Source organism: Apus apus, chromosome 7 (assembly GCF_020740795.1).
Source record: "Apus apus isolate bApuApu2 chromosome 7, bApuApu2.pri.cur, whole genome shotgun sequence".
Classification (NCBI taxonomy): domain Eukaryota; kingdom Metazoa; phylum Chordata; class Aves; order Apodiformes; family Apodidae; genus Apus; species Apus apus.
In genome coordinates, this window is record NC_067288.1 from 8790339 (window position 1) to 8814263 (window position 23925).

The 23925-nt window shown below is 46.3% G+C and overlaps 1 protein-coding gene across 4 annotated transcripts; it reads left to right on the forward strand.

The window, feature by feature from the left end:
- The first annotated feature begins 4319 nt into the window (after positions 1–4319).
- Positions 4320–23631, forward strand: LHX9 (LIM homeobox 9). 4 transcript variants are annotated; one of them, XM_051625620.1, is made up of 6 exons: positions 4320–4399; positions 9959–10077; positions 11830–12032; positions 12852–13207; positions 18400–18602; positions 19760–20017. In XM_051625620.1, the coding sequence occupies exons 2-6, from the start codon at positions 9961–9963 to the stop codon at positions 20015–20017; spliced, it is 1137 nt and encodes a 378-aa protein (XP_051481580.1). In that variant the 5' UTR covers positions 4320–4399; positions 9959–9960. The 4 variants fall into 4 exon arrangements, with proteins under 4 accessions (XP_051481580.1, XP_051481578.1, XP_051481579.1 ...); XM_051625619.1 differs by lacking the exon at positions 4320–4399 and adding an exon at positions 16897–16902 and having other exon boundaries at positions 9566–10077; XM_051625618.1 differs by lacking the exon at positions 4320–4399 and having other exon boundaries at positions 9515–10077; positions 19760–20021.
- Positions 23632–23925: the final 294 nt, after the last annotated feature.

Sequence of the window (23925 nt, forward strand, 5' to 3'; positions counted from 1 at the left end):
TAAGAAAGCGACTATATGCAATCATTAAAAGCCCATGGTTTTATTTAACGTTACTTTTGTATGCACTGTGATGTTCATGATGTTCACTGTTGACGATGGTGGTACGCCCAGGAGCTTCGGCTGTTGGAAGGGAGGGAGGGGCGGGGAAGGACGGCGTTGTGATGTGTTGTGTTGTGTGTGTTGTGTTGTATTGTGTTGTGCAGTGGTGCTGTGCTGTCGTGCTGTGAGCCCCGCGGAGGTCGGCGTCGCTCCTCACCGGCAGCGGCGGGTGCCCGGGGCGGCGGCAGCGCTCCCGCCGCGTACCCGGGGAAATCCGCCCATCCCCTCCGGCAGCTCCGGGGGATGCTCCGACGTCTTTGTACAATGAGCTCGGGGATGCTTAAGCACCAGCGCGGCATCCGGCCCCAGAGCCCTCCCGAGGGAAGGCAGGGAAAGCGACCGGGCCGGGAGTTCCGCCTGGGGTCTCTGGCCGCGGGCTCCTGCCCCCCTCCCGATCCCGGGAGCTGATTCTACCGCCCTTGGGCAGGGCCCGAGGAGGCTCCCTGACACACTCATTACCGGATTAAATCCCGGGCACTGAGATGGGGGATGGGAGAAAACAGGGCTCAACAGAATTGCTTGGGTTCCTGAATGATTTAGATTCTTTGTATTTGATTGAACATCGTCTGTTTGGTGTGCAAGTTTGTAAAAGCCTTCGAAAGACAAAAGAATTCTGTTTGCAAACATAACAGAAGTATAAAGTTTATTACAGATATTCGTGAGCACCCAGGAGGTACTGAGCACTCCAGTACGTTATCGCCAACCTTGCCCAAAGCTCCTTCGTCTTTGTTTTATTAACAGGAATGTCCTTCTTTATATCCAACTAAAGTTATTGATATCAGGACTATCGTATTGATTGTCTCGCACGAGTTCTTCCACCACAGATCTTTATTCAGATTGAATGGCACTCAGATGATATGTCCTACCATAGTGTCGATGAATTGCTGCGCTCAGAAAATCAAAATCGAACCCTAGGCCCAGCGACTATCTCGGAGATTAAGAAGGTCTCTCCCCGCTCCACTCGGAGTGCTGGGCCAGCGGGGGAGATTTGCAGGCAGTGGCCTTGGAGACATCCCGATGCTACACAGCGGTTCCGAAATGGACTTTGGGTGGGAGGGCGTAGAGTTACCCGCGGGGGGCTGTAGTATATGAAAAGGCATTTTTTCATTTATTTACTTTCAAATGAAGCAGCCAGTTTCATTTAGACGGGAAGCTATTGTCAGTTGCTTGGTGTCCTATTTTGATCCTTCCTCAGCTTTGGTTGAACAACACGTCTTGAAGCCTACTCCAAAAAGATGCTTGTGCAGGCTTCCAGATGCTAAGATATAGATCATTTGAACTTCAGCGCAGCCTTCTGGTAACAAAAAACGTCCAAATGGATTTCGTTTGTATATTAACATCCGTCAGATGGGAGAGTAGCACAGTTTAGAGCTAAAGTCTGTTTTCACCGTTTTAGCAACTGGGTCCACATGAACGCCTCGTCTGGCAAGTCAATAGGTTGAAGCTACATTGAACAGACTGAGTCCAAATATCTGAAATTACTTGGAATGGCTGTGCTAACAAACACTGATTTAACTTATGAGGCTATTACTGCTGTTTATACAGCTTCATGTGTGCATGCAAATAGACGGGGAGTGGGGTCACTGCAGGGACAGACAGCCATAAGCACATCCCCTGAGCTATGCACCCCAAAGCTGAGGGCTGAGCCCGGCCCCAGGGCGAGGTACCGCCATTGGGTCTCGGGTCCCTGCGCAAGAACTGAGCACCCGTCACTGTCGCTGAAAGCCCACCAGCCACCGCTCCCCAGTCGGCGTGGCGGGGTCCTCCTCTCCTGGCCCTCGTACTAGGTGGGGAATTTGTAATGCAAGGTCCGGTTATGTCCGCGGCAGTAAAAAGAAATAAAGATAACACTAGTTAGGCGCGACGCAGCAGGTGGCTTATTATAAGCCTTGCATGTTCCTCTGCCTCCTGCTCCCATTAGAGCGCCTGTAATTGATGGGTGAAAAAAGAAAAAAAAAAAAAAGAAAAAGAAAAAAAAAAGTATTTTGGATCTTTTAGAGGCAAAGAGGAGGAGAGGGGAAGAGCCCGCGGCTGCGGCCGCCGATAGATGCGCGGTCCAGTCGGGCTTCTCCCAGAGCCAAGCGCTTCGTCAAGGCCCCGACATCCTCCCTCAAAGTCGCAGCAATCACAACCACGGTGATTATGATAATTATAATAATTCTTATTATTGCAACTGGCGCAGATGGCGGCGGCGGCAATCTCAGGGAGATTGAGAAGAGAGTAAGTCCCATGAAGGCACCTCTCTCCCCGCAGTCAGTCGCTTCCCAGCGCAGGCACAGCCTGACGGGTGTAGCTAATCCTGCCCGAGGGCTGCTCCCGCTCTTGCCCGGGATGGCTTTACACTTCCTGGTCGCGAGCGGACTTAATGAAAACCTTTCTCGCCATCCATGGCGGACTTGCATAGCCTCAGAGCCGGCAACGCAAACTTTCCGTGCTCAGAGGCCATGCTCACCTGCCCCAAACCCACCCTTCCTGCGGAGAGACACCTCGGCTTTTAAGTACTTTTAAGTACTCCTTCAGAAATACCCCCACACACACACCCCCGACCGACACCTCACTGGCTGGTTTCTCCAGGTGAGCTGCTGTTAGGTGGGATGTGCTCTTTCATAGTGACTGCGGACCCGAAGCCGCTACGCTCCCCGCGGAGACCAGGGCTCCCCACGCCCTGCTCGCGGGAGGGCGGGCGCGCTGCCGCCCCGGGGACCTCCCCCTGCCGGTCAAGACCCAGCCTGGGGCGGGGAGAGCGGCTCCCCGATGCTGTTACCCGGCTGCTGCCGAGCCCCCTGCCCGCTGGCAGCGGATTGCTGGCACCTCCGGCGGCTGGCAGAGCGGGACCCGGCCGCCCTGCCCCGGGGCGTACGGCCGGACCCCCGCCCTGCCGTGCGCACATCGGCGGAGAGCAGAGCCCTGCCTGCTCCGCTCGCCGCCGCGTCTCCACTCCCTGACAAACTCCAAGGAAGATCATTAGCATCCCTTGCTATTTCTTTTCTTTTCTTTTCTTTTTTTTTTTTTTTTTTTTTTTTTTTAAAGATTACCAAGCTGGACACGTAAACCTAAGGCTTACGGGAGGAGAACTGAAATTGTCGCGGGGGTTAAGACAAACAAAAGCCAAAGCGAGAAATCATCTCCTGTTCCTGCTCCAGAAACAGCTCCCTGGCCACAGAGCCCTTGCAGTAACCCCCCTCCTGGCGAGAGCCGCTCTGTAACAGCCGGCGAGAGGCGCGACCGCAGCCCGGCCGAGAGCCGGCTCCTGCCTCGCCGCCGGGTCCGCGCATCCCCCCGGGAGGGAGTCTGAGAAATTACTCCCGAGCCTATATTTTTCTATTGTTTTGAGCCGGTGGATCAATTGTCATCAGTACTGTCACCTCAAAAGCAATGATTCCGATTCATCTTGGCATTTGATTTTATTCTAATGGGTTAAATTGGGTTCACTTTTACAATTATCCCAGGTTTGACTGCGTAGTATTCCATGACAACTCACAGTTTCATCGGGTTTGGCAAAGCGAGGTTGCTCCATGAATCCGTATATCATATCACATCAGATCAGGCTGAAGTTTGCTGTTTGGCGACTGCATTTGAGAGGCTTTTTATGAAAGTGGGAAGGGTTGATGCAGTCCCTGGCTGGTTCAGTGCGATTTGAGAGAAAAAAATAAAAAAATAAAAAAATGTGGAGAGATGGCAACAACACGGGAGTTGCTGCTCAGCTGTGAATAAGCACAGAACGAAAAAAACCAGCATGATGGGGAAATGCTCGGATCGCGACAATATTTTTAGCAGCCTCTCAGTCCTCGCCTTTTTTTAATTTCCTAGTATGTTCGTTGCTTTATTAGTTTTATTTACAACCATCTCCTCATTAACACCTCACCTGATTACTGAGGAGCTGAGACAGCTAATCGAGAAAACCTAGCAAACCAGCCAAAACCGAGAGGTGGGATTTATTTTTGCTTTCATTCAGTCTTATTTATTTATTTAGTTGTTTGTTTATTTATTTATTTTGCTTTGGAAAATATTTCGAAACAAACAGAAAATAAAAGGCAGGTAAAAGTGTATGTTGGTAAGAGGTCAGAGGTTAGAAATTCACGTCAAATCTGTATTACAGACTATGTAGAGGAGGAGAGAGAGGGAGGAAAAAAATCTTTCCACCGAGCAGCTTGTTTATTTTAATTAACATAGGGATCCTCTGCTAAGGAACAACCTCCATCTACTGGCTAGATCATTGCGTCTCTTCTCCATCCAAAACCCATCCCTCATCACTCATTAAGGAGGGTACAATTTTGGAAGAAGCTCCTAAGGTCTCAAGGTAAGCTCCTGCATGAGTCTTTGCTAGCAATACAGCTTTTTAGACCTCACGGATGTCATTTGCCGGATGTTTCTTTAGCGAGGTGTTTTTTTTTAAAAAAAAAAAAAAAAAAAAAAAAAAAGACAACACATAGAATTGGTAGTTTCCCCAGGTGTATTCGCAGACAACATTTGATGCATAAATGTTTAAATCTAGAAAATTAGCAGCCTGAGAAGACTGAGCCGTTCAGAGAAAAAAACCCAACAACAACAACAAACAAAAACACTGCTTTTTTAATACTTGTGGGTTTTCTTAATGGAATGGCTCCTTTTACTTTTCTGTGAATCTAGCCTGTAAGCGAGTCCTGTCCAAAAGCAGCAAAATGAGATTATTTCCAATGGCTTCATTACAACCGGAGTGCAAACACGATTAAGGTTAATATCAGACAGCTAAGAAGCTAACAATGCTGAGGTCCTTGGCGGTGAACAGTTTCGTGTTAGACAACAATCTGCCTCTTCTGCTTTATTCTGACTGTGTGATCACTTGTTTGTGGTCAGTCACCAGCGCTTGGCTATGGAGACATGTATCTGAGATTACTATGCAAGGCACCTAATTGTTTGTTATTTAAATATAATCTATTCAAGCAAATGAATACATGTCTTAATGAACATGTTTTCAGATTACCGGGAGGTACAAGCACTTTGGAGGTTGTTTGTTTGTTTTTTCATTTCAATTGTGTTCACCGTTAAAGATACCCTGTGCTTGTGTTACTGACACCGACAGCCAGTGCGCAGTCCGTCTGGGGAAGGGAAGGGTCGGTGTCCGAGCCCGGGCTGCCGGGCATCGGCTTTCTCTGTTTCTCTAACACAGTAATCCGAGAGCTGGTCTAGGTCACACACGGGAGGACTCGAGGCAGAAGACGGTCACAGCAAAATATGTCGGTTTTGACACCGAAGTGAAATTTTAAACAATGTCGGGCTTTTCAAAAAAACGCAACCCATTTTTATCCTGAAAACTAAGTAGCTGTATTTTATGCCACCGCGAGAGATGTAACCCTATTCAGATTTTTCTTCTTTGTCTCTGGATTGCTTGTACTAGCCACGGACTTCACAAAGAGATGAGGTTGATCATTAATAGCACTGTACTCCACCACAAGCTCGCAGAGCAGAAATATTACGTTAGGATTTGAAAATAGACTTGGCTTTAACTACCAGCCTCTCAGGCAACAGGATCCTAATCCTGCTGCTGTTATCACTACAGGCTTTAAATTTCTGGAAATTATTAAACTGGAAGCGTCTTTAAAAGTTCAGGTACCTGCCGGGGCCGGTGTGCGGTTTTGCTGCCCTTGTGCGGCGGGAGGCGGCTGAGCTCGGGGATCGCCCTGCGCCTGCAGACCGGGACACGCACCGGCGTCGTCTAGGACAGACGGCATCCTAAGCATTTCTGCTCAAAGAACTCCCCCTCCTCCCCACCCCCACCCTGCCGCCTGAATACCCTCCCCTTTCGTCTAATTATTGTTGGTCAATTATTAATTTGCATGTAGACCTTGTCCTAAATCCTCAGAACTAAACACAAGATCGTTCATGCTGTAATAGGCTTTACACTGTAGCCCGTGGCCAGGAAGAATAAGGGCTCTATAGCAAAGGGGATCCCAGTGACCGCATGCTGAAATCCGTCCAGGGCACATGCTAATTAGGAAGGTGGAACTGGCTCGAGCGAGCGCGGGGAGAGCTGCGGACCAGGGCTGCTGCTGTCCCCAGGAGCGCCCAGCCTGCTTCGGGCAGGGGACGCGCGGGCCCAGGCTTTACCTGTGGCAATCGGCAAACGGCGAGGCACCCCCCGCATCGCCGTTAGCTTGAGGAGTCGGGGTATAGCCTTACAGGAAGGAAAAACCTCGGAGCTCCTGTCATATTACTAACATATTCTGAATATTGCACATCAGATATCCTTCCCAAAATGCTGCGGCGAAGGAGATAAAAGCACCCCGCAATGAGAAACTGTGCTCAGAGGCTAAGTGCTAATGCAGACGGATTCATGGGGGATAAACTGGTAGATTTGGATTTTAGATTCCCTGTCGTGGTTTTGGTGAGCTTTTCCCTCCCCGAGCAAACCAGCAAAGCTATAGAGAGACATTCGTGCTGTAATGACAACCTCTCGCTACCAGCCTGCCTTAGAGCGGTGGAGTTTCAACTTGCAGCCAGGAATCTCCGGAACATTGAAATAAATTTACCTTGACCTGCTACAGGCCTTTTAGAAACGGACAAGTCACGTTTGATGCTAGCAACAAACTTTTAGTGTCCCTTTAGGTAAGAAGTGCTCTGCCAACGTTAGGATGCTAATCAGAAAACGCCTTGGAAACCCCTGGCCTCCTTTACTAGAGCAGCAGTAGCTAGCAGCGTATTCTTAACCGTACCTGATGGAGCAGAAAGAAAGGGTCCTCTAATTAATTAAAGTGTGCCCAACCGGAGGAGGTTTACTAATTTCTGGGTTTTGTTATGAGTCTGCCCAATTACTCCTAACGGCGCCGTCGAGCTAAGGCAGACACGGGAATTAACAAACAATATTTTTGGTGTCTCAGGCTCGGACCGACGCTCAGTGTCTGCACCTGCAGACAGTATTTCGATGAACCTGAGACAGCAAATGTCAGACAAGCGGGAGGAGAGGGGAGCGGTGTCCGCACCCGGAGACCCCGCGGCGGGGGCACAGCCAGCGCGGGGGGTGCAATAGCCCCAGTTAAGCAGCCCGCAATGAGCTAGGCCCAGCCCCCCCGCTCCCTTCCGGCGGCTCTCCCCAGACCCCTCCTCCGTGCGGTCATTCTAGATGAGTTTGACCGTCCTCAGCCAGGCAGGGACACGGGCACGACGGCGCTTCCAAGGGGGGTCCGCAGGGACGACGCGGGCCGCACGGGACGGGCGGGAGTCAGCGCGTGTCTCCGCACGGCACAGCGGGGATGTCTTTGGCGGTACGGGCGCCCTGGGAAACGCAGATCATTTCCCAGAGAGCAGACGCAACACGAAACTGAGGCAGGTTGAGTTAACCCTGCCAAAATATCTGGACGGCAATAAAGAAACATTTCGTTCAAAGGAAAAACAAAAACAAAACAAAAAAACCAAACCCTGAACGTGCCAGTAGAGTGGAAAGGTTATATTGCAACTATTAGAAATAAAGTATCTTGGTGAGATTTCTTTACTTCTGGCCACAGCAACCACTGCAATCGCCCGCGCCAGGCAAATTGTGGCAACTGGTGAGCGCAGGGTGTGCGGGACCAAACCCTCCCGCGGAGTTGTCACCCCATCCCAGAGCGCGGCCGCCCCCCTCCCAAACCTCCGCACCGCCTCTTTCCCCCAGGAGGCTCTGCAGCCCTCGGCAAAGCCGCAGGCTCCGAGACGGGTCTGGCCGGCCCGGCCGGGCTGCGCTGCCCTCCCCCGGGGAGGCTTGGGGTGAGTGGGACGCGACTTCGTCCGTCTGATGGAGCAGCCGGGGCACCTCGGAGGGGCGACGGGAAGGAGGGAGACCAGAACAAACAGCTCCCGTATACCGGATTGAATCACCTTGTTTATTTTTTCCTGATGGCTTGTTGTGCTAATTGACTTGTTTTCTCCAAGGAAAGCCTATTTCCCCTTCTTCCCCACACACAGATTATTTTTTTTTCTTTTTTTTTTTTTTTTTTTTTTCCCCAGAGCCGGGAGTGCTTTGCAGGGGACTACGGCTTGTGGAGGGATCTACCCGTTTTAAGGGAGATTCCCTCATCCCTTTCCATCTCGTCGCTTTTATAGCTATTACTCTCTTATTAAAACACACACACACACGTACAACACATTGATTTCCATCCAAAAGGGCTAATTACATTACTTACAGTAAATAGCAGCCCTGCTGTCCAGGGTCTAGTGTGCCAACAGAGAAAAAAAAAATCCCGGCTTATTTCACTTGATTGACTTCATCTTTGTGTGAAATTGTGTTTTATGAGCTGTATTCTGGCACTCGGAGGAATGTAGCAACATTCAATCTGCAAATAACATTAATTTTAGCTACTTAGGGGGAGAGAGAAGGGAGGAAACTGGCTGCCTGAATCTTGGGTTACATGTAAGAGGTGATTCGAGGAGCCCCTGAGGATGTCTCTGGGATGCTTTGGAAAGGAAGTGGGGGCTGGGGTACTTCTTTCACTAGTCGCGCTCGGGTTTGGTGTGGAGCGTCCCCCAGGGAACAGGGAGAGCAGAACCGCCGCCAGGAAGATCCTTCAGTGGGGATCGAGGTGTCAGGAAACAGCCGGCAGCTGTTGCAGGGAAAGGCAAGGAAGAGTGGTGTGAAAAGTAAGTAGAAAAAAGGGAAAAGGAGGGGAGGGGGAGCAGAGAGATTAGCCGGGAAGGAATGCATCGCCCTGTACCCTGCACACAATCATCGCTCGCAGCCCGCAGCCGAGGAGCGGGTGAGAGGAAGAAGCCCTGCCAGGCGTCTCCGGACCGCTCCTCGCCCGCCCTCCCCGTCGGAGGCCGGGGGGCTGGCCCCGCAGCCTGCCTGCGAAGGGTGCCCGAGGTCCTACTGCGGGTCCGGGCGGGGTTCCCGGGGGTTTGATGTTCCCGGGTGGCAGGAGGAATGGTAGAGTCCCAGTAAGCGCTCGATGCGCCCGGGACATGGGCGGGCGACGTCGTGCCCTCCTGACTGCGAAGCCCTCGCCCGCCGTCCCGCCTACCGACCCCCTCGGCGACCGCGGGCCCTGGGCGCCGGGAGCGGTCTGGCCGCTCCATCCCGCCTCGGCTGCCTCACAACGGCGCTTCTCCTCCCTCCCCCCTCCCCGTGGCGGAGCCAGGAGTAGCGGTGCCAGCCCGAAGGGCCGCGGAACGGAGCTTCCGCCGGCGCGGAGCGGCCCCGGGGGGAGCGGGGCCCCAAAGCCACCCTGCCCCTTTCCAGGCTCCGTCGCCGCCAACTACCGGGACTCCGTGTTTGGGGGAGGTAATAAACCCCACCCACAGCCCCGACGGTAATGTTTGTCACTGCTTGCCCATCACTAGGGGTTGAGAGGAGTATGACAGGTCTTTGTTGTCTGAATAAAAATCAGTGGCGGCTCAAGGGAGAGAACTCCTCCTACTAAATTATCAAAAATGGGCTGGCTTTAGTCTCTTAACAAATTGGACAGAGCTCCGGAAAGCAGCAGTCCCAAATCCAACCTACAGGCACTGGGAACTTTAAAGCAACCAGGGACTGCTGAAAATAGCACTTCTTTTTGCTTTCTTTGTATTCAAAACTATATCCTTTCCCGACCGATTCTACTGCCCCAGGTCCAAGTCTCTCCAGTCAGGAGCTCCAGCTCTCCAGAACAGTAACAGATTTTAGCTCGCTTTTATTATTTTATTTTTTAAAAAACTAATTATTATTACATTTTCTCCCCCTTGTTTGTTTGTTTTCTGCACATCTTCAGGAAGCCCTCGGTGCTTGTGCAAAGAGAAGCTCCTATTGCAACCTCCCTCCCTGCGCTGTGCACCTCGGTGTAAACATTTTGGATGATCTAAAGACTCTGGGGTCTGTATATGGAAATAGTGGGGTGCAGAGCAGAAGAAAATACTTGTCCTTTCCGTCCCCCAGCCATGCTTTTCCACGGGATCTCCGGAGGCCACATCCAAGGAATCATGGAGGAGATGGAGAGGCGATCCAAGACCGAGTCCCGCCTGGCCAAAGGGGGACAGATGAACGGCCGAGAAACGGTAAGAAAGAAGCTGGCACTCTTTGAAAGGGAATCCCTGCAAGCACGGACCCGCAGCGGGATAGACCCTGGCTTCGGGGAAGAGAAAGACGCTGCTTCCCCCTGCCCCTTCCCTGCCACTCCTTGCTTGTAGAGACCCTTTCGAGGCTCCCTGTTAACCCACCCGTAATGCTGAGGGCTATGCTGGCCAGGCTCGGTTGTGCGTTTCTCTAATCGATGCGTTTGCGTGTGCTCTCTGGAGTAACGGGGAGATACATTTTAAATCGTAACAGGGATGGTTTTTCAGTCCTTAAAGCGAAGCAGCATTTTGCCCCTGCTCGGCTCCCTGCGGCCGCACTGCCCCGTCCGAGCAGGACTACAGCTGGAGTTTTTGAGGTGCACTTTACTTTTTTGCCCTCCTGGCACCTCCTAAATCAAACCGCAAACCGCGACCGCTTACTTTTTGAAACCGTTTTTGGTCTGAAGTATGGGATTGATACAAAGAGGCAGCGCTCTCGCTGAATGTTGCGTCCGCCGACTACTTTGTTTAGCAGTAACACCTCTTTTCTTAGTCAAAGGACCAAAGTCTTAACAAACGTACTACGGGGTGGCGGAGAAACCGAGTGTCACGCTGTTTTTCGTGCAAAGCAAAATCTCCCTTTCTCCAACTTCTAGGGCTTCCGCCGATCTCGCACAAGGCTCTGCAGACAAAGTAACGGCCTGGAAAAATGCTTCAAGGCTTTGAGCCACAGAGTCCTCCGCCCCTTCTCTTAAATAAACTCCCGCTTTGTTACATGAGGATTTGCAATGTAAATTCAAGTGGCCTTTTCAAATGCTGGGGAAAAAAAAAAAAAAAAAAAAAAGAAAGAAAAAAAGTGGGCGAGGAACACAATTTCAGATTGCAAAGTGAACGCGAAGTTGCCACTTTAAAACAGTTGCGACTTTGGAACAAGATGTTCAGCATTTCCCGCCCCCCCCCCCCCCCCCCCCCCCCCGTTACTTTATCAGCAAACGCTGCCCCATGTTTCAGGGCAGAGCTTTTGTCTCCGCCGTCCCTCCATCTCCCTTTGTCCCGAGCGACACTCCTCGTGGGGAGCAGATTAATGGGAACTTGCAGAAGTCTGCCGATGAAAAGATGCTAGATTTAGTTGAAAACAGCCTGTACCACCTTTCTGGCCACTTCCCTAGCCAGGATGGTGAGCATTGGCACTCACTGCACTTTCCATCGTCCACCTGTTTCCTTTCTCTTACTTCTCTTTCAAATGGCCTGGTTTTCTTTAGAGAGGCGTTTTGGGGCTGGTTTAAGAACGGGTGAAAATTTATCGGAAAATCGGTGCAAACCGGCACCCTCTGCCATAAACTTTTGGTGCAGCAAACTGGTATTTTCCTACTTTAAAATGCCGTTCTTGTGGAGTGCTCAAAGGTTAAAAAGCCGAAGTAACAAGGAAGCTACAGACTTTAACTTTGGGACCTGAGAAAAGAATGGGCTCTACTCTTCTTACTGAGGCCTAATGAGTTGCCTTCACATATTGAAATTATATTAGATCGTTAGGAGATGTTTAATGGGATAAACACGAAAGCTGGAAGGCGGTAAATACTTTCCTAGCATAGGGATGGTCCCGGTTGCCCCTCAAACTTTCACCCGGGAGCAGAGAGTTTGGTCCCACTCTCTTCATACAAGCCTCGGGCCCTGCGCGGGAACCGTCCCCAGCTAGGACTGCCTGCCTGTCTTTCTCTCCCTGTCTCATCCCCTTGTGGTGTGGTTGTTTTGCAGAATTTGCCCCCAATGAGCCCCGAGAAGCCTGCTTTGTGTGCTGGTTGTGGAGGGAAGATCTCAGACAGATATTACCTGCTGGCTGTTGACAAACAATGGCACCTCAGGTGTCTTAAGTGCTGTGAATGTAAACTGGCTTTGGAGTCAGAACTCACCTGCTTTGCCAAGGACGGCAGTATTTACTGCAAGGAGGATTACTACAGGTACAGCAATCAGCCCCCATCGGTTTAAACGCACACCCCCTCACAAGGCATCATGAGACGAAACACTTTTCTCCACATGGGCTTTGAAAGGCAGTTTTTCGCAGTCAGCGATTCCTTAATCATGTAAACGTGTCCCCTCCGAAAAGTCTCGAGAGTTTAAAAAACTGAGCGGATGGACAGGGGACACGTCGACTGAGCATGTGTGGTGTTGCACAAGCAGGCAAAGGAGAAGACCTCGGGTCTCCCGCTGCTCTGCGGTATCCCTCCGTAAATACCAGCGTAAGAAGACCCAACTGAAGTTCCCTTCTGCCCGTAGCTCGCCGGTTTTCCAACGGGCTGGGATCGCGCCCGGGGCTGGCGCAGCGGGAGGGACGGCGGAGCCCCGCGGCAATCCCGCCGGGGGTGCTGGGCAGCCGGGCCCCAGGAGCGGTCACAGTTTATTCGTGCGTTTCAGCTTTCCCGGGGTTCAGCTCCCCTAGGCCCTTCTCGTCTCTACATGGATGTCAGGAGAGCGGGGACGCATCTTCCCCGGCCCGCACACGGGCAGCGGGAGGGGCTCTGCCGCAGTCCGAAGCGAAGAGGTCAGCCGGGCGGAGGGAGCAAAGCGCTCTCCCGGGGGCTTGGTGCTGGCTGCCCGGTGGTGGGCCAAGGCCAGGGGCCAGCGCCGGCAGCAAGGGCCGTCCTTGGGCTGGGGAGGGCGCGACCCTGGCGGTGACAGGCTCCCTGTGACCTCCCGTGGCCGGGAGGGAAGGTGGGCGGCGCGGGGGCAAGGTCTGCCTTTACCTTTCTAGTTGATGCCCACTTTTCTGTTTCCTTCAGAAGGTTCTCCGTGCAGAGATGTGCCCGCTGCCACCTTGGGATCTCAGCCTCTGAAATGGTCATGAGAGCCAGGGAGTCGGTTTATCACCTGAGCTGCTTCACCTGCACCACTTGCAACAAGACTCTGACCACAGGGGATCACTTTGGCATGAAGGACAACCTGGTTTACTGCAGGGCACACTTCGAGTCCCTTTTGCAAGGAGAATATCCCCCTCAGCTGAGCTACACCGAGCTGGCAGCCAAGAGCGGAGGGCTGGCCCTGCCTTACTTCAACGGCACTGGCACAGTCCAGAAGGGGAGGCCCAGGAAAAGAAAGAGCCCTGCCTTGGGAGTGGACATCGTCAACTACAACTCAGGTGGGAGACACACATCGAACTTCCCTCCTGCTCCTCCGAAAAGCGCGTTCTCGGGCTTCCCCTCAGCCAGGCAGTGCGTGAGTAACTCAGCCAGGCCAAATCTTGCCTAACCATTTGAAAACCAATCAAACTGCCCTCTGAGGGTTGGAGCGTTTGCAGGAGAGCTAACAGCAGCCCTCCTAAAGGCTGTCTTTGCCTATTAATATCAAACAGCCAAACTTCCCAGGGTAAAGAAAAAAAAAATAATCCCAACCCCATCATGGCATTCTTTATCTATAGGTACCTCAGAGATACTGTTAGCATTATTTGTATTTTATTAGCAAAAAGCACGTCACCAGTTAGATCGCAAATTAGAACTCATCAAACGGTTCAGAAGAAAAATAGAATAACAGTTACAATATATGATTCCTACAGTTCCATTGCGCTATGAACATATCTCGATACGTATATTAAATTAACACTAATTCATTCTTCAGTCCAAATAATCCTGTTTTACTGATGCATAAAAGATCCAGCTGTATAAGAGGCCAAGGAATAAATTTCGTTCCCTGTAACTAAGCCCTAACAAATGTAGTTAAGGAGAATGGTTTCTGCTCTCTTAACGGTAGGCAAGGAACAAGTGTTGCTCTGAACTAAATTTCTTCCCCAACTCCAGTCCCTAAAGTCCCCAAAGTGTGTCTCAACACACACTGTCAGGGGACATGAGGTAAAGAAGTTTCAGCTATGATCAAGCAGTTCAAGCGGCGTTTCATGAGGTGGAAGACGAAAGCAGTAAGGGTAAATCCGAATTAACAAGCTGCCGACTCCAAAAATTATTTTAGCGAAACTTAAGCTCCCCATGGACAGTAAGGAGGAAAGAAGGGTGTGGGAAGCAAGAGTGGTGCAAGGCGCTTCTCAATGAAGTGGGGAGCCGGTCCGGCTGGGGCAGGGAGCAGGGGGCTCCAGCCTGCGCAGCGGCGAAGCAAAACTCTGCGAACCGCTGGCCCCGCAGGGGAGCCAGGAGAGGGGTCAGGGCCTCTCCTTCAAAGGAGGGCAGGTCGATAGAAGTGCACCGCTTTCGGCCCGGAGCTCTCTCACCTCCACCCAAGTTCAACCCGCCGTCATTGAGATTCATAAGTGATCCTTCCCCGCCCCCCCGCAGCCCCTCCATCCCTCCCCCAGCAGCTCCTCTGGGGCTGCTTGTGAAACGGGCTTTAGCTGGGAACTGGGTAGCTCTGCAAGGCTATTTCATCTCCTCTGATGCGTAGACCTTGGAGCCAGGGCAATCACTGCACTAATTGTTCCTTGTTAATTGAAGATGACATTGGAATCCCTGGCTACGGAGCGGTTTCCAATCAATCCTGAAAGCTGCTAAAGAAAAGGGAACCTGTAGCTCAGCCAGGATTCATTCAGCCCTGGCTTTTAATGGTGGGTTTCCCGTACGCCCGCTCTGCGGTCTCTCTCATTCGCACAGCAGACTCCCCCGATCCATAAATATAGATATTTCTAGGAACAATCAATCGTTAGAATTAGCACCAGAAATTAGGGAAAGATGAAAAGTTGTGGGTATGATAAAACACCCCTTAAACTTGAGCTCAGGACTCATTAGAGACATTATTTGGGAACGCCAACATAGCTTTGTGTACTAGTCTTAAAACTCCTCTTCTTTACAACAATGAGGCATATAGGATGTACCACTGAGTCCAAATGAGATTAAAAAGCACTCAGCCATTATGAAAATACTGCTCAATTTACTGATATCTCACAGAATCCTCCGGGCAACGGACAGGGGGAAAAAAAGAAACAAAGCCTCTCGATTCGGATGCTTTGGACTCAGGCTAGACGGCTGACAAATTTGATCTGTTAAGGCCGTGATTTTTAAAAGAATGTATTATCTAGCAATGTCCAGGGTTGACACATGGTCTCGAGAAAATACAGTTTGCAGCCAAACTCTGCATCCGGTACAAAAGACTTCAGCCCATTGTGTTCCAGATCCAGGCGGGTGGGGGAAAACGAATCTCTTAACAGTTACGAAATTAGTTGCAGTAGATGACATGGCTTCTCGAAAGAAAGAAAAAAAAATCTCTAAATAATTGGCACCGACTTTCCGACACGCATTTTGCGTTCCTTGCCCTTGTGATTCAGTAACTTTTCTTGCACGTAATCATTTACAAAGGGCAACCAGTCCACAGAAGACGAAATGTTATATACGCGACTGCCGCCTTCAGAGCGGGAAGCGGGACACGGGCAGGAACCCCTAACCCACCCTCAGCCCACAGGCGGGCCCGGGTATTCGCTGCGGTACTTGCTGCCCTCCTTCCCGCACGGCAGGACACGGGCAGCCCCGGCGCCGCGGGATGGACCTGCGGGGTGCGCGGAGCGGTGCTGTTCTGCCCTGCCGGTCCCGCACCCCGCGGCCTCCGCGGCTGGGACAGGAGAGCGGGGAGCACAGGCGCAGCCCCAGCCGTGCATGGCCGGTCTGCGCTGATGCACCCCCAGCCGGGACAGAGAGCTCCCCTCGGAACACACCGCTTCCCAGTCGTAGCAAAAGTTTACTCTTCGTCACTCACTGCTTGCTGAGAACCAGGAATTTAACTTCTGCAGTAAAGCGACACGGTGTCCTACCGAAACAGTCATTCCCTGGGGTGTCCATATCGCTGTGGCAAGCCACTATGGAGAACGGAACCGACCTTTAAAAACGAAACTCTGCTTAAGCTAACAACTTCACCAAGCTGAGCGTAAAAATACACGTTTTCACGAGCGGTCCAGCAGTACCTGGCTCAGATTTGTGTGCACATTTTGTTTCAGGGGAGCTGAGCATAGGGTCAGAATGGGAAATCAGATTCTGCAGCTGGATCTGCTTTTCTATTCTGCATTTTGTTTAGTAGTTTAATTTCTGTTTCTCATCTCCTCGGCTGTAAAGTGGAAGCACAACAATAAATAACTCAAAATGTTATGAGGTAAAGGCCACTCATACTTGCAAGCTGTCTGGAATTAATGTGAAAAATGGAAGAAACTATTTAAAAGTCCTTAAAACATTCAAGGCTTTCTCTATATTACCTCTTATATCACAGAATTAATACGTATTTTGAGGGAAACTGTGTTGACTTACAACCCACAGGATATAGAAATGAGATGGCGAAGAAGATTTCCCTAGGAAAATATTTTACACAGCTGTTGCTCAAAGAGCTGCTTACTTTATTTAATTATATATATGTGTGTGTGTGAAAAACTACGAAGACTTCACTTGAATAATTCTTGGCAATAAAAAGCAAACTGTCCTAGCTCTTTCCAAAGCAAAATTAAGCAACCTTCCAATCTGCTGCAAAGAAATGAGCTATAATGTCTTGCCCTTTTTTTTGCTTCCCCTTAGTTCTCCAAGCAATAGTGTAAAACTGTGCTCTGTGATGTGGCTGAACCACATAATGCTGTTTCACCCACATAAAATAGAGAGTGAGTTAATGATTGTATAAACTAGGATCATCTGAGGATGCCTGGAGCCCTTTTCCCAGTTTCTCTTGAAAATAAAAGCCAAAATAAAGTCGATGACAGACAGACAAAAAAAAAAAAAAAAAAAGTAGATCACAGAAACAAAGGCAGTAAGCAGGACAGAGGAGCTCAAGAAAGTTTGTGTTGCTGCTGTAAAACTGAGCGACCCAAGGAAAACAACACAAAAACACAGCTTGTAACTGTCTGAAGTAAAACCCAAGGACTGAGTTCTGCTACTCTGATTTATGCCAGCTCAAAAGCTACGGCCCACGTAATTCGACTGAAGACAGTGTGACTGCCTGTGAAAACAAGTAGTAAATACAATCCAAATCTGGTCTGAAATTGTGTTTAAGGCAACTTTCAACTCCTGGCATTTTCAGAAGTGTCAGCTTACTTTGTTTGAAAGTGCAGATATACTTCTTACTGAGAATAGAAGCAAACCTAGCTATAATTAAATATTCACCTGATTTTCTATCAAAGTGTTGTCTTGCCAGCATCTGTTCATGCTGACTTGTCTTATAATTCAAAAGAGAATACACCTTCAAGAAGCTTTTTATTTTCTTCTGGTTTTAAGTTGCTTTGCCTCTGTTTTTAGCACTTTCAGCATGAGTCTCTATGGTGTGCTTTCCCTCTTTCTCCTCTCTCTCTCTCACTCTTTTTTTTTTTTTTTTTTTTTTTTAAGTAAGGATAAGCTAGGCCTAATAAATAATCCAATAACTATTGGAAAGCAGTTAAAAAATTCAGATAAGCCATTAATGAAACCTGGTCTGGTCTTCAGACATTCTGAAACATTTTTTAATTAGCTGTTCTTTAATTAATATTCCCTGCTATGATGACACCATTGATTTTCTCCTTTGTGCCTGATCTATCTTTATAAAAATCCTATAAATTGGTAATCCAATTCTTTTGAGCTGCAAAGAAAAATATAGATGTCTGTCTTGTGTATAATTCACACCCACAAAAGTATAATTGGAAAGAAATTAATTCTTCATAGATACTTCAAAAATATCAGGGAAAGCAGTGAAGCTCTTTTTAAGTTTTGAACTACTAGCTGGTTGCTTACAGAAATATCCTAAATCAGCACCAACTAAAAGTAACTGCTGAATGGGGTTGAGATGGAACAACTGAATCAAGCCTTAATGCAACTCCTTTCTAGACATGTTCAACACATGAGGGTCTCTGAGCAGTTCATATTAACTCCCAGACAGACTCCAAAAGCATTCATTAATCAGCAAAAAACTTCAGATTTTATGCTTTCTTGATGAATTGTCACAACAAACTTTCCTGCTGTACACCTCTTTTTATAGGTGCCTGAGATTTGGGGGAAGAGCTCAGGAACATTCAAAATGTTCATTTGACCTTCATCCTTCTCTCAAGCTAGGAGTGTTTCAGTGAGTGAGATTTCAAAATCTGAATGAGATTTCAAATGACTCTTTGAACACCCGAAGCAAAACTATCACCACAGGGAAAAGACTTGTTTGAAAATAAATGCCAAAGGAGAAAGAAATTTCTAAGTCTGCCCTTAGTAGGTGCAGGCCCAGGGGACATAACTTGTTTTAAGAACAGAAAAATGTCAGCTCTGTATTTATCCTTGCACCATCCCAGCTCTTCATTGCTTGCTTGTTTCCTTCTAAACAGCACATGGCTCAAGATTTTTGCCTTGATTCATTTACCCTGCTGATGTATGGCCACTAACTCTTTGTTTCATTTTGTTTCTTGAACAGGTTGTAATGAGAATGAGGCAGATCACCTGGACAGAGACCAGCAGCCTTATCCCCCATCCCAGAAGACAAAGCGCATGCGCACCTCCTTCAAACACCACCAGCTTCGTACCATGAAGTCCTACTTTGCTATCAACCACAACCCAGATGCCAAGGACCTCAAGCAGCTTGCCCAGAAAACAGGCCTGACCAAGAGAGTTCTGCAGGTAAGAAGCCACGTCACAGGCTTGACAGACTTTTCCCCTACCCCTGCCAGCCAATAGCATTTCCCTTATATGTATCAATAGCAATACATGTAGAAATATTTTTGCTAGGTGTGTCCCTAGTGGGTGTGCAGAGGGGTATGGTATCACATGGCAGGCATGCCAAATGTCTACCCTACCACTCCAAGGCAGCCAAATACTAAAATGTGATTTGTAACCAGTTGCATCCTCAACATGAGGAAACCGTCTCCAGAGTCTACCAACCCAGTAGATATCCTGGGATCTGTAGTCTCTCTGTGGTGACCTTATTAAGGGTAGAGGTAGCAAAGCTACTCATGTTATACGCATGGGGTGAAGCCTTTGGGCTCCCCTGAAGTAGTTAATGTGGCCCTCAGCGAGCAGATCCCCCGATATGTAAGAAGCAAGCTCTGACCTCCAGGACCAGCCGGCTCCCTCTCTCAATGCCTGTTAGACAAATTATATCACTAAGGGCATGCATAGCAAAAAGTCACTTCCTTGTGAAGGCCAGCCTAACAAATTACATAAAAAAAAAATCCCTATACAGTGTGTGCTAGCTTGGTGAAGTTAAAGCAGGATGTATATTATATGCAGAGTACCAAAGAAGGGCCGCGATTGAGATAGAAGGAGCATGTCCATGTTACATGTCAACTAAAACATTTTCAGTGAATCTTACAGAAGAGAAAGGCTAGGTGACCCGTATCAACAAGCTGTACGATAGGGGTGGTATATCACTCCTCTTTGCTCTTCAGTCTTTAAAATTATCAAGACAAACTTTGAGCCTTGGCAAAATCTGCTCATTCACCTTTTGCTTCAATCTTCACTGTGTCTTTACCCAAAACCTACACTAAATGGTCATCAAGAAAGTTGCTTTCCTTGGGTGTGTGAGAGAGCAGATTTTTCTTAAGGCTGCTCTATGAGGTCTGCAACATTCCAGTGGGCACCAGCGGGCCTTCTACACAGGGTCCTGTCTGCGAAAGAGCCAGTACCACCAGTAGCAAGTGAAGCTGTAGAGTGACGTGGTTGATTTGCCACACAAAAACTAACATAAAAGAAAATGACTTAAGAGCAAGAACAAAAAGACAAAAATAAGCAAAGCAAAACAAGCATCGGTAAAGAAATCAATTGGGATTGGTTTGCAGGTTTGGTTTCAAAACGCAAGAGCCAAATTCAGAAGGAACCTTTTGCGGCAGGAGAATGGGGGTGTCGATAAAGCTGATGGCACCTCACTTCCGGCACCGCCCTCAGCAGACAGCGGCGCACTCACTCCACCCGGCACTGCGACCACTTTAACAGACCTGACCAATCCCACTATCACTGTAGTGACATCAGTGACCTCTAACTTGGACAGCCACGAATCCGGGAGCCCCTCACAAACTACCTTAACGAACCTTTTCTAACATTTCAGTTTTTTTTTTTTCTAAATTTTTTTATTCTTACTCTTCTTTATTATTATAATTATTATTATAATTATTATTTTTATTATTTTCAAGCCTTTTTTTTTTTTTAATAACAAACCCACAAAGTATTTGGGAAAATAAACAGCTTGATGTGTAGCATCTGCAGCCACTTGGCAAATGAGTTTGAAGTAATATGTTGCTATAAAAAATGAACGTTTATTGTTGTTAAATTGTACTAAAACTTTTAAAATTTATCAAATAACTGAAAAGAAGGTTATGAATCATTCTAATAAGTGCCTCTTAAAATTGTATGTTACTTATTTCCAGAACCTTGAAAAAAATTATTACTACCAAAACCAAACAAAAAATCAGTTTAATTATAGACAAAAGAATACTGCTTCAGGATTCTTTGTTCACTTACAGCATTTAAGAAACACAAATTTAATTTAATTTTTAAAATGCATTCAAAAGTTTTGTATTATTATTTTTTTTAATGCTGAAAAATAAATACAATATGAATTAAACTATTCATTGAAACAGTCAGACTGCAAGTGCCAGTGCTTTTTTCTAATGCATTAGTCCCAAGCCTGACCCTCCCTGAGCACTGGTGAGTCTCACTGGGATAATTAAATGCTCCTCTGCCAGTTCTTCACCCAGCTGGGATGTTCTTGGCCCCCACTGAAAGCTGTGCCTGGATGGAAGGCTTGGAGAGAGAGACTCAGTGATGAGAGTGCGTGTGGGTGAGGATGGCAGGATCAGGCTGCTGGTCTCCAAATTTGTGTTCTGTACATTAATTAGGCAAGATCCAAGAACATCATTCAGAATGAGCTCGCTCCTAAAAGGATATTATTGAAGTAATGACAGCAGAGTAACAACTCAAGTGAGGAGCACCAATGATCCGAAATTTTGCATAGGGAGGGTTTTTCCCTTTTGCCTGTCAAGCAGCATCAACTTGGAATAATAAAAAAAAAGTGCTGTGAGCTACATGGCCTTGGTGCCACACCACTAAAGCAAGCAGGAGGTTGCCCAGCTACTTTAGTGAGCACAAAAAAAATTGCTGGCTCAGTGTTAAACCATGACACATATGCATGTGTACTTTTAAAATTATTTTTTTATAAATAATACTTTTTTTGCAGGGAAAATGGAAATAAGCAAAATATAATTTATTAAGATGTTTAAGGAAAACATTTCAGCACAATTTATTCATTACTATTTTGAATTTACTTTAGATATTTCCTGAGATTGTATCAGACACTTTGTTTAACAACTGAACTTAAAATCTTTAGTTAATTAACATCTTTAACATATACTTTAACTTTTTAAACTTTGTATGAAAGCAAAAAGGTTAGCAAAACTTCCTACAAAAATGGGAATTGTCAGTGAATCATTTTAAAGCAGATAAACTCAGAAGCCTTGTGGATGCTGATCTGAATACATTTCTTAGTTTACAATAGTGATCTTTCTTTTTTTAATTTTATTTAAGCTAAAAGTCTGAATGGTCTGGGCAGTGGTGAATGTTCATTTGTATCCTTTTATTGTAGTTGAACACCAATTAGATTGTGGAGAGTCTTAGAAACAAAACCGAACAAAAACCAGTCAAGATCTATGTCTTGCTTTTAGTGGATTGTTAAGAATAACTTTGCACATATACCCCACTTTTTAGACACCATCAAATCTCCTTTTTTGATGGTCAAAGTGGCTATTTAATATATTTTAAAGGTGTCCTTTTTGGCTGTATAAATGTGTGGTTACATATTGACAGTTCACTGCCCACATTAAAGTGCATTATTGTAATTTTTGCTCAGGGTTTTTAGAAAATTAGCACAGAAAAGTAGCTTATTTTTAAAAAAAGATGAAGGAAGAGATGCTAACACTGTAATAGAAGAAAGGTGTGTTTGCCATTATATATTTAGCAAGTATGGTTATCATCTTCTACGGATATTAAATCTTGACTTTTCCTATTTCTATTACCTTATGGGCATTTACCACTAACCAGACCAAACGACCTTGGTAAGGCTGAGATCTTATTAATACACTTTTACAGGTAAAAATATTGATACTTATAAATTTTGTTCTTTGACAGAACAATATATGGTACTAGAGATCTACTTTATTAAGTAGACTAATTAAAACTCAGTTCTACTATGTGCCTTATGATATACCTTGGGAGTAAGTTTGTGAAAAATCAGGATATATGTGTTGTTTGTTAACTTAACTGTTTTAAGCCCTTTTGACACCTCACTAGTTTTGTACTGTTTTACCTCTTATTTCTGAAACTCTTTTTATGGTGTATCCTGTTAGAGGGGACAAACATGTCATAGAAAGCAGTTGTGCACTCTTTCAGATATAGTTGATAAACCCAATAATCTTATATATTGAGCTTCGTGTTTATAGTACAGTAAGTGGTCTAGCAAAATTGTCCATGTTTCTTTGTTTATTGATAAATGCATTGTATAGAAACTATTTCCCCTAAATATTTATGGACCAAACAATTGTGATATATCCTATTAAATTTGTGTGAATAAACCATTTTGAATCTAAGGAGTTTTATTTCCCATAAATTTTATTTTTCCTTTTTTCTTTTTTTTTTTTTTCTTTTTTTTTGGTTGTTTGTTTTGTTTTGTTTCAATTTAAAGTCTACATGTACCAATGTGTCTCTGCTTTCATGATCCCTGTGAACAATTGGTATTAAACATGGAAACCCAACCTTTTAAATGTTTAAAAATATGGTTCCTTCTTAGGTTTTCAGTTTCTTCATATTAAATATATATGCTACTGTTGGTGCAATTTAGATTTTAGCCTTTTAATTCCCTTTTCTGAAGATGCAAAGTAATGCCCCACTGATTTGATACTGAAACCCTGCCTTAGACTTCTAAAAGAGCCAGAAAACTAGCAGCTAAAGTAATTGCATGACAAATATAACCTAAATAATATGATGAAATGAATCAAGATTTAATGTTAGGTATATTGAACACAAAATAGAATTGCAGACCCCAAAAAGCCAGGTTGCTCTGTAGTTTAATAAATTGTCACTATGATTTCTTTCAGGGAGAACAAATCATGGGGCATTACAGCCAAACATCCCGACGTTTGAAAATTCCCTAAAGTATTAAAAGAAGGGGAAAAGTTTGATCGGAAATCCACTGCAGTTGAAGACAAAGACAATATTAGGTTATGATAATCATACATTTAAAAATCTATTGAGCCAAAAAATAAAAAAAAGACTTGATGTCATTTCCTGAATGTTAACAAAACATATGTTATTTTATGGTGTCTAATTAACAGAACTGAAGGCTTCAACAAATTGTGTGGTATTAAAAATAAATTTAGAGAAACTATGTATAAAACCAGAGCAACCTGGCAGCAATCTACCCAGCCCATATTAGAAGAAAACTTTTCTTTAAAAAAAAAAATCACATTTGTCAAGCACAAGTACTTGTAAAATAAAATTTGAGTGCATTCATTCCACTTGCTTGCTAATGTGTACTAGTCATATCTGTTAAATGGCTTTTTGTAAATTCAGAGAACTTTTCACTCATTTGAGATTATAGGAATCAAAACCCAGTAACTTTAGTACTATTGTTTCTGAAGTTTCTTTGTTTTGTTTTTGTTTTTTTTTTCGTTGGTTTTGTTTTTGTTTGTTTTTGTTTTTTTTTAAATGAGACAAATCTGCATGCACTTTTCCATCTGTCACATATAGTGTACATTTCTGTATGATGAATTTCTCTTTGGTGTTTCTTGTATAATAGCTTTCATTAATAAACATTTCATTTGATGCAAACATAGTTAACTTTATGTAAACACACAGCTAATCGTTCCAACTAATTTAAACTTTTCTTTTGAAAAGGAGCAGTACAGTACAGTTCCAATATGTTATCTATATCTAAAATAACAAATAATGAAGTAGC

Coding starts and splice junctions, on each gene's coding strand:
- LHX9 (XM_051625619.1), top strand. CDS start 9,904: ATGGAAATAGTGGGGTGCAGAGCAGAAGAAAATACTTGTCCTTTCCGT. Junction 10,078..11,829: donor AGATGAACGGCCGAGAAACG/GTAAGAAAGAAG, acceptor GTTGTTTTGCAG/AATTTGCCCCCAATGAGCCC. Junction 18,603..19,759: donor TGACCAAGAGAGTTCTGCAG/GTAAGAAGCCAC, acceptor ATTGGTTTGCAG/GTTTGGTTTCAAAACGCAAG.